This window comes from Xiphophorus couchianus, chromosome 8 (assembly GCF_001444195.1).
Source record: "Xiphophorus couchianus chromosome 8, X_couchianus-1.0, whole genome shotgun sequence".
Taxonomy (NCBI): Eukaryota; Metazoa; Chordata; class Actinopteri; order Cyprinodontiformes; family Poeciliidae; genus Xiphophorus; species Xiphophorus couchianus.
Window position 1 is genome coordinate 6063309 of NC_040235.1, and position 15393 is coordinate 6078701.

Genomic DNA, 15393 nt, shown 5'->3' on the forward strand with positions numbered 1-15393 from the left:
TAACGTCGCTTTGGAGTCGTAAAATGTTCACAGAAATCTGATTGTGGTCGCATTTACTTAGTAAAAAAAATTTAAGTAGCTAGATGTTTATCTACATGCTCTTACTTTGAAAAACAGTTGTGTTTCCTCTGCTCAACTTCTCTTTTTTTCCAGAATAACTTCATTCATACTTTTTGTGTGTTTGACCACGAAAAAAAAAAATAGGAGTTTCGTAATAAAAGCATCTGAACTGGGAATAAAAGATGTTTTTCATAAAAGTCATAGAAAATAACTGATAAATTTCTGGGTTTGACCCGATCTGTTGCTGGAAACTCAACGTTTCCTCTGATAGACGCTGAATCACTTCAGGGCGACACATCAGTGAAGATGAAGGTCTGGAAAAACAAACACTGCAGCAAAGACAAACAATGACGCAAGGCAAGCCAACATGGTGGCCATGTCATCGCCACGGAAACGCTTCGCCATTGGAACATCTAGAAAATTAAACTAGTGGCAGCATAAACAGCTGCAGCATAATTCTGTCAAAGTAGGTCAAAGGTCAACCAAAAACATGTAGCAGAGTTACTGCCATTTTGTCTCTTATTGCTGAGTAAGACCCATAGTGAAGGTTTGTTTCTAATAAATGAAGGTTTGTTTCTAATAAATGAAGGTTTGTTTCTAATAAATGAAAGTTTGTTTCTAATAAATGAAGGTTTGTTTCTAATAAATGAAGGTTTGTTTTAATAAAAGTGTGTTTAGTGACTCACAACATGAAGTCCTGCTCCCAGCAGGGCAGGTCGCCGCGCACCGTGATGGTCGTGCTTTTAACATTCTGGACCTTCAGCGTCACGTAGGTGTTGAACTTATCTGAAACAAAACCCAACAGAAAAATATGAAGTATTTCTGTTTGGAGTAACAATGAGGATTAATGGGAAGAGAAGAATAATCGGCTACAGATCCGAGTATCGCTGAGCGAGTGGGTCTCTTTAAACCTGTCAGTGGCAAAAATGATGGGAAACATCCATATAAACGTCGCCCATTATTACAATGAAGGGACAAACGGATGGATGGATGGATGGATGGATGGATGGATGGATGGATGGATGGATGGATGGATGGATGGATGGATGGATGGACGGATGGATGGATGGACGGATGAATGGATAGACTGCCTCTTTGTTTCCTGATCTAACAGATTCTTCTGAACTCTGATGGTGAAACTTTAAATATCTCACCTTCACCTGTTGGTTGAACTGAACTGAACCGACCTGAACTGAACTGAACTGAACTAAACCGAACTGAACCGACCTGAACTGAACTGAACTAAACCGAACTGAACCGAACTGAACCGACCTGAACCGACCTGAACCGACCTGATTCCTGTGTTCATTACCAGCGGGTGAAGGATCAGTCGTTCCACTGAGAGTGAAAGCAGATCAATCTGCCTCCACCAGGCCACTGACCCGTTAATCTCCTCAGAGAACCAAACTTATTGCCGCCAAACGCTCAGCATGCGTTGCCTCGACTGCTTCCTCTCATGAACATGCCTCACAGTTTCTATGGAAACCATAACCATGCAGTCTGTGGCCATGTTGGAGCGTTTCCTGGTGACCCTTGACCTGTCGGTGTACCGCTAAAGGTCTCCGTCAGCCCTAATCCCAATCAAAACTGAACTAAAATCCACCTGGGTCGAAGGTGAAGTTGTCTAAAATGATCCAATTCAAAGTGAGCGATTCAGAAAACCAGCCAATCAGAGACGAGCTCAGAGAGCCAGAGTGTGTTTTCACACCCAGAGATCTGTCAGCTTCCTGTCAGCCAGATGTTTGCTGCTGGGGGAGGGGCAGGAGATTAGGGGGCCTGAGCTGCCGACTCCTCATGTCCTGCAACAGGCCGCGGGAAGCAGCATCACAGTCACGGCTGGTGGTCGTTTCCTACTACTCGCCGCTCTGAACATGTGGGCATAACAGGAGAACAACCTCCTGAACTTCACTGACAGGAACGTCCAACTGTAAAGCTGCAGCTACTGACTAGTTTAGTAAATGAGTATTCTGGTGATTAACTGGATAAAAAAATATACATGTCAGGTTCTCCAGAAGCTACTTAAGCTAAATTTATGTTACAAATATACAAAAAAACTAAATCCCTTCAATTTTTTTTGTTTTTAATCAATCACGTTTATTTGTGAAGCACATTTCAGCAATAAGGTAATTCAAACAGTTTCTTATGATAAAAACACAAATATAGCAAACTGAGTAACAAACATTACATTTATAAATCACTGGAATATTGGCCAATATTCCAGTGATTGTGAGTCTAAAGCAATTTTAAAGCAAGTGAGTTTTTAGCCTGGATTTTAAAAAGTTTTATTGCTTAAAAGAGACCCGTTACATAAAATTCACCCTTTTCTTCTTCCATTTGGGTTTCTGATGCTTCTAAAAATGGCTTTAAAAATATTTAATTAATTAATGCCATTTGGAGTCTGGAAAAATGTATTAATATAATGTCCCTGCCTGTTACCTAGCAACCCGAGTAGAGCTCCAGCACGTTTAGTCAGCTGGTTTTACTGCTGTACAATGGCTGCTGGAAAAGGCAAGTGTCTTGTTTTGTTTACGTACTATCCAGATACTGCTTTCTGCATTATTGTTGGATGAGCAGGAGGCTCCATTCCTGCTTTTCTAAGATGTAAGGTAGTTTCAGGGTGTGGCCACCAGCATTTTATTTGGATTTAAAGTGACAGAGGCCCTAAATTCTCATTATCCAACAATGATTTTTGAAAAAAAAAAAGTGGTGAACTGATTTCAAAACGATACTTTTGTGGAGCATATATAAAGTATTATAAATATAAAACAAGTTGGGAAGCTAACATACCTAGCATCAATGTTAGTTGGCACGGTTTTGGTTGGCGTTTACAAAGTACCCAATCCAGTAGTGGCATTAATTTTTCCTACGGTCTGATTGGCTGATTCTCCTAAAAGTGGGGATAATAAAATCAGTGGATGTTAGCTTCAGTGGTAGCGCTAACATGGTTTCTGCTATGCGTATTTTTGCATATTGAGTTATATTTTGTGTTTGAACTATTAAAATAAGCATTTTTAGATTGGGTCTCTTGTATTCATGGCTTCCAGCCATGTTATTAGAACCAGTTTGTTAAAAATTAAAACAATCTTTTGCCCAGGAATCGGGATGTAAAGGTAAAACATGCTACTGACCAAGTTTAATCAGACCCACCTTTTGGTTTTTGGGAAACAAAAGCCAGCAATCAGCTGTTGCTCCCACGACTGCACTAAGCAACGATGTTCCTGGTTGCCAGGGCAACACCCTAAAACATTTACCCTGCACTGGAGCCAGATAAATAAACTGGAAGAAGATCCGGACTTTACTGAGAGGAAAGCTTTTAAAAAATAATACTTTAAACACCAAAAGCAGTTGTGAAAGTAACCAGGCGACTTTAACAGACAGAATATAAACCTAATTAGCGTCCAAAGCGGACAGTAGCAAGAAAACGCAGCCTGGGGGACGCGCCAGCCTGTCCCTAATTAGATCGCCCATGCCTTGTGCCTCACTTGGGCCGACTCCAGCCAGCACCAGATAACAGGAAGAGGATGTATGGATTAGATAGCAGCCGTTTCGAGGCTGTGGGCCTTTTTACAGCAGGTGCCGTCAACCATCCAGCTGATGCTGCTCTGTTAAGGAGGAAGCAGCAAAATCTGCCTGGAAAAAAAACACAAAACGTCCATCTGACCAGTCAAACCAGCAAAATGTAACTCCTTCTGCAAAAAATGAATCACTGGCCGTGTTTCCATCAAGGTTTTTCATGCATATTTTGAAGTATCACCGATGGAAACAACAAATTCTTAAATAACTTCCTCAATTTTACACAAAAAGTTTTGCTCACTTTAGTTGTTTTTTTTTTTTTTTTACGAAGTTAAGATTCAGACCCATTAGCTGAATAAGTTCTGATGTAGCGAACCTCTCCCACCCACTGGTGGCTCTGTGCCTTACCAGAGGCACTATCTGAGATAACGTCTACATCCTGTTTATTAAAGTCATATGTAGCGTCACCATTTGGCTAATTCAAGCCTAGTTGATTCGCTCCAAACCAACAGATGCAAACACAACTAATACACATTTATCTTCCTTTTCCTGACATTTTAAAATTTCACAACTAGCTGGAAACATAACTATTTGGGTAAAATCAAAAATGTAGGACTATTTTCATTAAAGACAACCAATTACTACAGATTAGGATACATTTACAGGCTAACCAAAACATCTTCATCAAAACAAACAATTTTTTGCACAACATCATTCGTAGATAATGAGATTTTAGCTGTTTTATGGAGTTTCGTCACTTTAAATCCAAACAAGCTGAGGTGTGTTGAAGCAGAAACACATCTACATGTTAAATGGAAGGGTTCAATTATGGCACTTTTAGGTTTCCATATACCACTTTTTGAGTTAAATAACTAAAATAAATTTACTGTTTGATAATATTACAATTTCTTCAGCTGCAGCATTGTTTGTGTTTAACTACAAACCAGCTAATGCCTAAAAAAAACAGTTTAATCTTAGAAAATATAATATTTATAAACACCAGTTTAGAGTAGTTTTGTTGAAAGTGAATGAAAAAATTACAAATCGTTTAGCAAAAATGTCCAAAACTGAAGTCGATTACATGACAAAAAACTCAACTTAATCCTAAGTAACAAATCTGGCGTCATGAAAATGAAAGTTTTTTTTTTTACTGTGACTTAAATAAGATGTTTAAATTTGTTTTTGTTTTTATTATTAAGCAGAACTGCAGCTGCTGCTTGTTCGCATGGAGGGATTACAATCGTAGGATGAAGTTTAGAGAGAGAAGACGTCAGTCATCAGATAAACCTCCCACGCAGCCTCAGGCTTCAGTCAAATGTCTTCATTTATTATTGATCAAGTTTTTTTTCCAATAAATTACTGAGGAAAAACCCAGGCAGTCGGAAAACTGACATTTCCAATACGGACGCAGTCAAACCTCTGCCGTCACCGAGAGGATCTAAACTGTTTATATTCATAAATACAGTACAGACCAAAAGTTTGGACACACCTTCTAATTCAATGGGTTTTCTTTATTTTCATGACTATTTATAAGGCAAGAAATCCCACTTATTAACCTGACAGGGCAGGTTGACCTATGAAGTGAAAACCATTTCAGGTGACGACCTCTTGAAGCTCATCAAGAAAATGCAGAGTGTGTGCAAAGCAGTGATCACAGCAAAAGGTTGCTACTTTGAAGAAACTAGAATATAAGGGGTATTTTCAGTTGTTTTACACTTTTTTGTTTAGTGCATATTTCCACATGTTATTCATAGTTTTGATGCCTTCAGTGTGAATCTACAATGTCAATAGTCATGAAAATAAAGGAAACTCATTGAATTAAAAGGTGTGTCCAAACTTTTGGTCTGTACTGTATATAATCTGAGTCTGAATTATTTCCATTGTTAAAGGAGAAGAATGAGGTTTAGTGGGAAAACAGAAGAAGAAAAACACAAACAGTTGCTGAATGTTTCCTTATCGAGCCGCGGTTTCCTGCAGCAGGCGGTGGAAACAGAGGCAGCTGGCCGGCGGCCCGGGCAAGGTCACGCTCTGCTCCACACCAACCAGAGCAGGATCCAAAATCAGGTGGAAAAGACAGGCAGGTGTGACAGAAGCACAATGCAAACATTCCTCAGACCAACCTTATGTAAACTTTAGAGCGTCTTCCAAACCTCACGTCTGCTTAAGAAGAGCAAATAAAGATTAAGACGAGGAAATGCTACGAATGAGAGGGAAGGCAGCAGACAGACGGCGCCAAGAATAACAAATATTGTTCAATTCTGGCGTCAAATGCAATGGATGCAAACTACGACTCAGAAAAAAAGCAAAGTCAGCAATTCTGATAAACAGGTTGAGAGTAAATCTGTTGTCACACCTGATAGTCCAAAAGATTTGGTTTGATTTGGGACCAAAGTTGCCACATTTGTTGCATTTTCAGCTGCTGCGGTTTGCTTTCACTTTCCTCTGTGTCTAACAAACTAAACTAATTGGAAAACCTGTTCCTCTCCTGGCCTGTGGGGGCGCTGCACCAAGAGCTAACAAAGGAAACGACACAAAAACCTCTGAAGAAGCCACTGAGCTCAACTTCCTTCTTCACAAATTGTAAACAAAAATGGAGAAGAGTCAAAATTTAATGGGTTGAAGATTTCTCTTTTGTTATTTGTAAAAAACTACGAGACATCGTTGAGCTAGCACTAGCTAGCACATTTGTTTTGGTTACATTTACCCAGAATTCCCTGCAGTGTAAACCACCTCACAAAGTATTTCTATGAAAACTCTTGAAATAAACTCTTGAATAAACTTTTTATTTATTTTCTTTCCACTCAACTTTCTGTTGATATACTGGAAAACAGCACTCACCAATATGCAATAATCATCAAAATAGACAATTTATGTCTGTGTACAATTAATTCATATAAAATATAAGTTTTACTTTCTACATTGAATTTCAGAAGTAAAATCTTTTTTTGCTGCTATTTTTATTTATTAAGTTGCACTTTAATGATTGTAGGACTGACTGTATTTCTATAAAGCAAACATTTCACTGTTTAACTTCACATACTCCAAATTTGCATCATTGAGCACTTCTAAAAAATATATTAAATATCTTTGAATGCAGAACTCTTAGCAACAAAACTAACATTTACAGAGTTTCAAGGCTTTACTCTTGACAAGAAGAGTCTGTTATGATAACCTGACACTTCAGGAAGCTGCTGGATTAGCAGAGTTATCTCTGATGTTTGCTCTGGGACAGGAAGGCTCTGCAGTTTATAACAGAAGAAGAAGAAAAGGCTTAGGACATGCAAACATCTGCAGGGATAATTAAGTTTCCAATCGATGCGAGTCAAACATCATAACTTCCACTTGGAGCTCCTGCCTGTTGCTCCCTGAAATGTCACTGGGCTTTAGTTTGGGCGTAAGCGCGCGCCGCACCAGGATTTATTCCCAGGAGCTGAGCTCACCTGGCTGCAGCTGAAGGATGCAGGATTAATCCATAATCAACCCGCTTTCACTCACTTGCCAGAAAGTAACCGATTAACCTAAATGAGAAAACTGCATGAGGCCAACATCCAACAACACCTACTTTAGGGTAATCAGCTCTAATTAAGAGCTTTTAAAACAGGTGTGGCCAAGTCTACACCTCCAGAGCTTCAGTGACGCAACTTCTAGATGCTTTCCAAGCATTTCTTCACATCTGATAGTCCAGCAGATTTGATTCGAAAGGGGATGAAAATTGTAACATTTGTTTCATTTGAACTTTGCATCGAGTCAAACAAACCAAACTAATTGAAAAACCAGTTCCTCTCCTCGCCTGTGGGGGCGCTGCACCAAGAACTACTGAAGGAAACAACACAAAAACCTCTGAAGAAGACACTTGTGTAAAATGTGAACCATTTTGATTCTTCATTAAAATAAAAATAAAAATCCTCACCTGGTGGTCCTTGGAGTTTGGCTTTTTTCACTAGAAAAAAGACAAACAGAAAAACAAAATATTAGATCATTATTCTTATATATATTTCAAACTTAGAAAACTCAGATTTTTAAAAAATGTTTAGATAAATACCATGCCTCACTGACTCACTGTATATATCAATATATACAGTGTTTATATTGATAAACGTATTTAACCAATATGTATGGTTAAATACATATTGACACTTTACACTTTAGCATTAGATTCTGCTTAATATCATGTTGGTATAGCAATTTAGCTTTAGCAATAGCGGAACTAATACTCATGATTAGCAAAACTAACGTTTTAGCTAGCGGTGCTCGTCACTGAAAACAGCAAACGTTTCGTCTGATTTCACGTCAAATGGGGGAAACAAAATATGGGCTGGTGTGAAGTTTGTAAACATCTGGTTTAAACTGTATGATGCATCATTTGCATAAAACATAAATGAATTAAAAACAGAAGATGACAAACAGAATATGAGAGAATTTAGCTAAAATGTAGAAGAAACCCCAGGCTCCTCCACAGAAAAGCTTTTCCACCAGAAATAAGATCAGCTCCAATAATATCAGCTCTTCCACAGATTTAACATCCTTAAAGCAGAAATGTTACAAAGAAAAAAAAAAGTAGCATTAATGCTTAGAACTGGAAATGTCTGACTGATTTTCATCTTCAGAATTTATCCTGATTTTATCGTTTCATTCCTAGGAATTAAGGCCAACCTTTCATCACCACCGAAACTTCAACATAATCAGGAAACATAAGCTGAGACAGATGCAGCACAAAACACAACATCTGGTAAACAAACGTCACGACGACAGAAAAGAAAAAAAAATAGACTCCGGTTCATTTTGTTTATTTTGTTTTATCAGACCTGCCATCTTTGCCCCTGATGCATCCATACAATAGCGTTTATGGGATTTTGAAGGGCTTTGTTGGGGATTAGTGGTGATTGCTGTGGTAGGGTTGTGTGCTGAACCTCTGCAGCCTGACATGCCAGATGGGAACAGAGGGATGCTTCATATTTCCATCCTCTCTGAGTTAGTGCCCTAAGCGACCCATTATGCTTCCTTGAACAGGTTAGGATGGACTAATGGCCTAAACAAAACATCTTCATTACGTATTTTGCACAAACATAATTCTTAGATAATGAGATTTTAGCTGTTTAATGGAACCTTGTCACTTTAAATCCAAACAATCTGTTGCTGGCCACCCCACAGCCCCCACTCAAAATGGCTGTTTGGGGTTGCTAGGTAACGGGCGGAATTCTACTGGGGTTGCTAAGTAACGGGCTGTGACATTAGATTATGGAGGTTTTTGAAATGGCTTATTTTACAGACACCAAAAAACATTTTTGGCAAAAAAATAAAAAAACACCTGGGTGTTTTTTAAAAAATTTTTCCCCAAACGTCTTGGTTGTTTTTACAAGCAGCAGAAATCCAATTGGAAGTACAAAAACGACCAAAATGTGAATTATGCATAATAAGTTCGCTTTAACTAAAGGACTGAAACCTCCACTGATGACAACAGGTACAATGAATTAATGGAGGGGAGAAAATGCAGAGAAATCTGCAACTTTTTCTTTCGTTCCACTGACGTCAATAAGCAGGTAGAGAAACGTTAATGTGGAAAAAACACAGAGCACCTTTATGGTGCACACAGATCTGTATCAACTGATTTAAACGGTAACTTTGGGTCGTTCTGTGCTGCTTTTTTTCCAGCCCTAAAGCAGAAAATGCAGTTTATCCTGCTGAGTGGTTAATGATTATAAGAACCTGGAGAATTAAACGGTTTCGCCTTTTGTTGTCTAATAGATCAACAGTGAATCGCTACAGAGAGGAAATGTGTTAAAATGCATTTTCATTTATATAAATCATGATTTGACCTGAGACAGGAAATAAAGAGAAACCAAAACTAAAGAACAAGAAAGAGAAACAGAAAGAACAAGAGAAGAGAATGAAAGAGAAACAAAACAAAAAAAGAGAGAGAATGAAAAGGAAAAGCGAGTGAACAAACAACAATAGAGAATGAAACAGTGACAGAACAAGAGAGAGAAGGATCAAGATAAAGAACAAGAGAAAGAGCAAAAAAGGGCAAAAAACCAAATAAGAAAAAAAGAGAGAAAGACCTAAAAAACAAATGAACAAGAGAAAACACAAAAGAGGGAAAGAATGAGAGAAAAAGAGACAATAAAAGAGAAAGAATGAACAAATGTGATAAAAAGGGAGAGAAACAGATACAGAGAAAGAGAGAGAGAGAGAGAGAGAGAGAGAGAGAGCAGATGGCCTGGGGATTACTCCTCCGGGGCGATCCCTCGCTCTCTCCCATAATTCCTCTGCAGCGACGGTTCAGGTCGGCCATATTTACATCGGCTGAGTGACGAACGAAACACAAGTTCAAAATGTCAGGTTTCTTTTCTAGACTCCCACAGTATCACCTTAACACTGAAGAATCTTTTTTAACTGTAGCTCAACTCCAGTTTATTTATTTTCATGTAAAACTGTAAACTATAATGTTCCAGCTGGAACCTTTGTGTTGTGTTTATGGTACGTCCGTAAATCTGACGCTCAAGCTACATCCGCTAACAACAGTGATGGAAATCGCTTCTCTCGGCTCACTGTGGGTTAATGTCTGCGTCCGAAAACGATCTGATTGGACGCTGGAAAAGACTATTGTGGTGTTCGAATTATGCTAACAGGAGTTAGCCTATCAGAGAAGCTAATGAAGCCTAAAATAGCATCTCAATGCTAACATGACGCTAGTGCTAATGTTAGCATCCACAGTCCACATTTCTATAGAAGCTCCATGAATGGCCAGAGGTTCCTGAAACACTGAAAAACTGAACTTTACACTAAAATGATGGTGTAATAATCGAACACATTAAAAACTATAAATATCTTTGCAGTTGACATCATCTGTCCATTTATCCAATAATTTAGCAAGATAATTAGGTTTTATATTTTTTAGTTTTTATATTAGTGCTTTCACTGTTTTTGCTTAAATATAACCTATTTACTCATGTTGTAGTTGTAAATGTTTCTTGACTAAATGCATATTTTCTTGAATAATTGATAAATATAAAAACCTGCGTTAATTTATTAAAGAAATTCAACATCATAGCAATTAACTTAGATGCAATATATAATAGCTTTATTAAAGCACCATTATGTTTCCGTTTATTCAAACTGAAATCAATAAAAGTGGTTTTAAGTCTGCCAGAGAGCAGGTAGATAAAATCACGTGTCTCCAACACCAGAGGATCATGGGAAACACGTAACGCGACCCATGAATATCCGCAAAGAGCCTCATGTAAGAGCAACACACTTATCTGTTGTGAAATGGCGTCGCCATGGAGACCAATCATCGCAACTGGCAATAAATAATCAACAATGTTAAGTCGAGCCATGAGGGTATGAGTCATAGCATCGGCTCTCTGTCCAATAGCAAACACCAATAAATAGATGAAACGCCTGAAATGTGCAGATTGGGTTCAATCGGCCCGTTGAAGTGACTTTGGGGTTTTATTGGTGACGTGTTGCTGCGTCCCGTTGTGGCGCATCGATGACCAAACCTCCATCTGAACCTGCTGGGTTTAAAGATTTCCTTTTCCTTTCTGAAACAGAAGCAGGTCTGAACTGAGCGTCTCTCCTCTCATCCAGCTTGTTGAGGTCAAAACAACCTTTTTCAAAGTTTCATGAAATAATTATTCTGCTGCTGTAGCTTAAAATATTCATATTTACAAGATGTCAGAACATAATATTATTATTTTAATATAGGATTTACCCAACAAAGCTTAAACTTAACTTAATTAAAATAATTTTATTCATGCAGTAAGTTATTAAAAAACATTGTCCTGCCACTTCTTGTCGTCTTTTCCGCCAGTAGTAACATCTGGTTATTGATTATGTGACTCCTGTGAGGTGAAAAGTGTTTCCATTGCAGTTTCTCAAACATAAATCTACTTTGATGCAGCCGAGGAACAAAAAACATCCTGGAGCAAAAATTTTTTATCAACAAACTTGAGTTTTTCATAATTGGTGTGTCTCCATTAGGCAAATTCATTTTCGTAATTCCACTTTGCGTGAGAATGCGACCTGTGCCAGACTTTTTCACAGCAGGCTGAACGACCCAATTTCAATCTTTTCACCCAACAAAAATGAATCAGATTTTTGCCACTTCCATACGTGGAGGTAAATTACATCCATACGCAAATTTGTTTGGTTTCAAAAAACTCTTCACGTCAAAGTCCAAACTTTTCCAGACTTGAATTTCCAGAATTATTGTCCTTTGTGAGCCAGATTTTAAAGAGCAAGAAAACAAATCTCACGATGGATGGATGGATGGATGAACAGATGGATGGATGGATGGATGGATGGACGGATGGATGGATGGATGGATGGACGGATGGATGGATGGACGGATGAACAGATGGATGGATGAATGAACGGATGGATGGATGGATGAACAGATGGATGGATGAATGAACGGATGGATGGATGGATGAACAGATGGATGGATGAATGAACGGATGGATGGATGGATGAACAGATGGATGGATGAATGAACGGATGGATGGATGAATGGACGGATGGACGGATGGATGGATGGATGGATGGATGGATGGATGGATGGATGAACGGATGGATGGATGGATGAATGAACGGATGGATGGATGGATGGATGGATGGATGAACAGATGGACGGATGGATGAACAGATGGATGGGTGGATGGATGGATGAATGGATGGATGGATGGATGGATGAACAGATGGACGGATGGATGAACAGATGGATGGGTGGATGGATGGATGGATGGATGGATGGATGGATGGATGGATGAACAGATGGATGGATGACATTAAACAACCATAAACTTCCAGCCAAACTCCTGGAAAGTTTAGTTTTTCACTCTGTTCTCCTGTCAACAGGATCTATGGAGCCCAAAATGATCAAAAATGTCTCCGTTTATTTGTTAATCATAACAGCTGAGTTCCATCTTCTTACCGATTGGAACGATTTAAAGGATTTTCTTGTGGTTTTTTTCCAGTCAGGTTTTCTCCTCCAGTTGTTTGTTTTGGGCTTTGCAGCTTATTCACTCCTGCTCTGTTAGCGTTACCGGGTCAAACTGCTGCAGCAACTGCTGCAGCCGTTTCACAGAATTACAAATTACATAAGGTGCTTGACTGATGTAAAGTTGGCAGAGCAGGATCCTTCCTTCCCATTTTATGGTTTCCTCTCATATATTTGTAGTATCTCAATGTAAACAAACAATAAAATTGTAATTAAACTTCAAGTAGCTGCGGCTCCGATAAGTTAAAACTGGGTCAACAGTCTCTTCTGAGGCACCATGTCTTAATTATTTTTACAAACAGTTTGAGTTTTACTGTTCACAAAAACTAAACAGCAAAAACTGAACCAATTTAGTAATTTGCATTCAAACTAAAATACATTTTTTATTAACTACAATAATAGTTTATTATATACAATGTGTATTTTCATATTAAATTTATAAAGTCATAATTTTTGCACTAGATAATGTTCACCAATCAGATATTAAGAAGTCATGTTGATTAACTTTTACTATAGAGATCTAAAAGTGCCATAATTAAATAAATGATTCTTTTTTACATTTGTTTTTGTTTGTTATCATTTAAATTTGGCAACAAATGTACAAAAAATGTATTAAATCTATAATAATTTCATTTTAACGGCAATAAAAAATATTTAAATAAATTGAGCTTTACCCATGAACACCAGTGGGCGGGGCCAAAACAACTCATGTAATTATAATTGATCTAAAGTGAATTTAATATGCAGATTAACCAATCAGATGCTAGTTCATTTATTTCAAGAGCGAGGAAATAAATTAATAAATAAGAGCATTTGACATAACATTTTTACATTAAATAATTTTATTTTAATACTATTTTTATCAAATGTATTTATTTCCCATTAATCCCAAACTATTACTCACTTGTTTCTTAATTTGTTATGTTGTGGCAATTTTGGCATACCGAATAAAAATCAAAATACGGGCGTGACGTGGTGGCGGAGGGGTTAGCGCGACCCACATTCAGAGGCAACGAGGCCTCGACGCGGCTGTCGCGGGTTCGACTCCCGGACCCGACGACGTTTACCGCATGTCTTCCCTCCTTTCCTGTCAGCCTACTTTGAAAAAAAAAAAGGGGGACACTAGAGCCCACAAAAAGACCCCTTGCGGGGCGGAAAAAAAAAAAAAAATCAAAATACAAATAAATTAAATTATAAATGATTTTACAACGTAATGAAACCCAAAGTTTATTCTTAATTCTGACGTTTAAATATATGATTGCAATTGAATAAATTTGGGGCATATTTAAACTACTATATTACCTAAATATTATTTCAGTTAAACTGAGGCATTTTTGGAACTCCATATAAATATCACAGTAAATGTAAAAATAACTATTAAAATTACACAACTTTATAATGTCATGAAATCAAATTCTTATTCATAATTTTGACTTAAATATAATTTTTGTTAAATTGAAGCACTTTTGGCACTCCATATATTATCATAATACACATAAAATAACTACTAAGATTACATTATTTGATAATGTCATGAAATAAAATTCTTATTCTTAATTCTGACTTTTGATTATTTGATTGCGATTCAATATATTTGAGGCAAGCTTAAACTATTATCTAAATACTATTATTATTTGTGAAACTAAGGCACTTTTAGCACGCCATACTTCAAAAGAAATACAAACTGATGCTTAAATACTTTAAGATACAATATTATTTGTGTATTGCACTTATTAAAACAAATATGTATTAAACAAATAATAGATGTATAGGATTGTGGCACTTTTTGTGCTCGATACAAACACTTAATTTTGAAGTTACTCCACTGAGGGACGATGATTTTCTACGAAACTCCTTTAAAGTCCATGTAAAAAGCGGACACCTACCTCTGACACACAGTAACGACATGACAAGGCGCTTCCAGCGACCAGCAGCAGGTAGTTTCACAGTTTGAAGCTCTCAGCGGAGATTTACTTTCAGTGAGGTAACATAATAAAATCCGTTAAAATGCTCTCAGCGCTCCAATAAAATCCGTTTTTCGACGCTCGCAGGTTTCTGGCTGGTACCGGACGGGGAGTAAAGAGCAGCTGCTCCCCGCTGAGTCCACGCCATTATTAAAACTCTCATCCCAGCTTTCCACTCGGATGGAAAAGCCCGACAGAGCGCCTGAAAGGAGGAGGAGAGGACACCTGTTACTGGCGTCACAGCGGACCAATCAGAGCGAGCGCTGCGGCTGGAGGGCGGGGCGTTCTTAGAACTTCCACCAATCGGTGAAGAGAGAGAGGGAGGAGGGAACAGGTGACGCTTTCCTGACCTAACAATGAAATAACCCACATTAAAATTAATTTTTTTAATTAATTTGCTTTTGGTCCAGTTCTTCAAGAGATTTATATGTATAATTTATATATTTTTGTCATCCTTAGTTGTATGTTTTACACAGATATTGTTAAACATGAACTCAAAATAAACCTTTCCTGTTGTAGTTCAGTTAGGATTGACACAATATATTTTATTGATAACCAACTTCCTTGTGTGACACCATGAAGAAAAAATAAAGAAAATTGACAAAAGAGGCAGAAAAAGAGAAAAATATTAAGTTGATTGTTACATTAGGAGAAAAGCGGAGTAGCATCCCCTGACTGTGAAGTCCAGATGTGGCAGCATCATGATGTGGGGCTGTTTGGCTGCAGGAAGAAGGACTGGTGCGCTTCTCAACACGGATTCCATCATAAGAAAAGAATACTATGTGGAAATACAGAAGCAAAATCTAAAGACATCAGTCAGGAAGTTAAAGTTTTGGGGAAAATTGGTTTTCTAAA

At 37.9% G+C, this 15393-nt stretch overlaps 2 protein-coding genes across 2 annotated transcripts in view; both read right to left on the reverse strand.

Annotated features, from left to right (window-relative positions):
- LOC114149354 (protein unc-13 homolog B-like) overlaps positions 1 to 14709 on the reverse strand; it is a 61931-nt gene extending 47222 nt beyond the window's left edge. The window contains exons 1-3 of the mRNA XM_028025154.1: positions 14461 to 14709; positions 7484 to 7513; positions 747 to 846 (exon numbers count right to left, since the gene is read on the reverse strand). Of these exons, the coding sequence (XP_027880955.1) occupies positions 747 to 846; positions 7484 to 7513; positions 14461 to 14482 (152 nt within the window). The 5' untranslated portion in view covers positions 14483 to 14709. The remainder of the gene's footprint in view (positions 1 to 746; positions 847 to 7483; positions 7514 to 14460) is intronic.
- The window catches only part of LOC114149750 (protein NLRC5-like), a 1536511-nt gene that overhangs the window by 585040 nt on the left and 936078 nt on the right, over positions 1 to 15393 (reverse strand). The gene's annotated exons all lie outside the window — the stretch shown is intronic.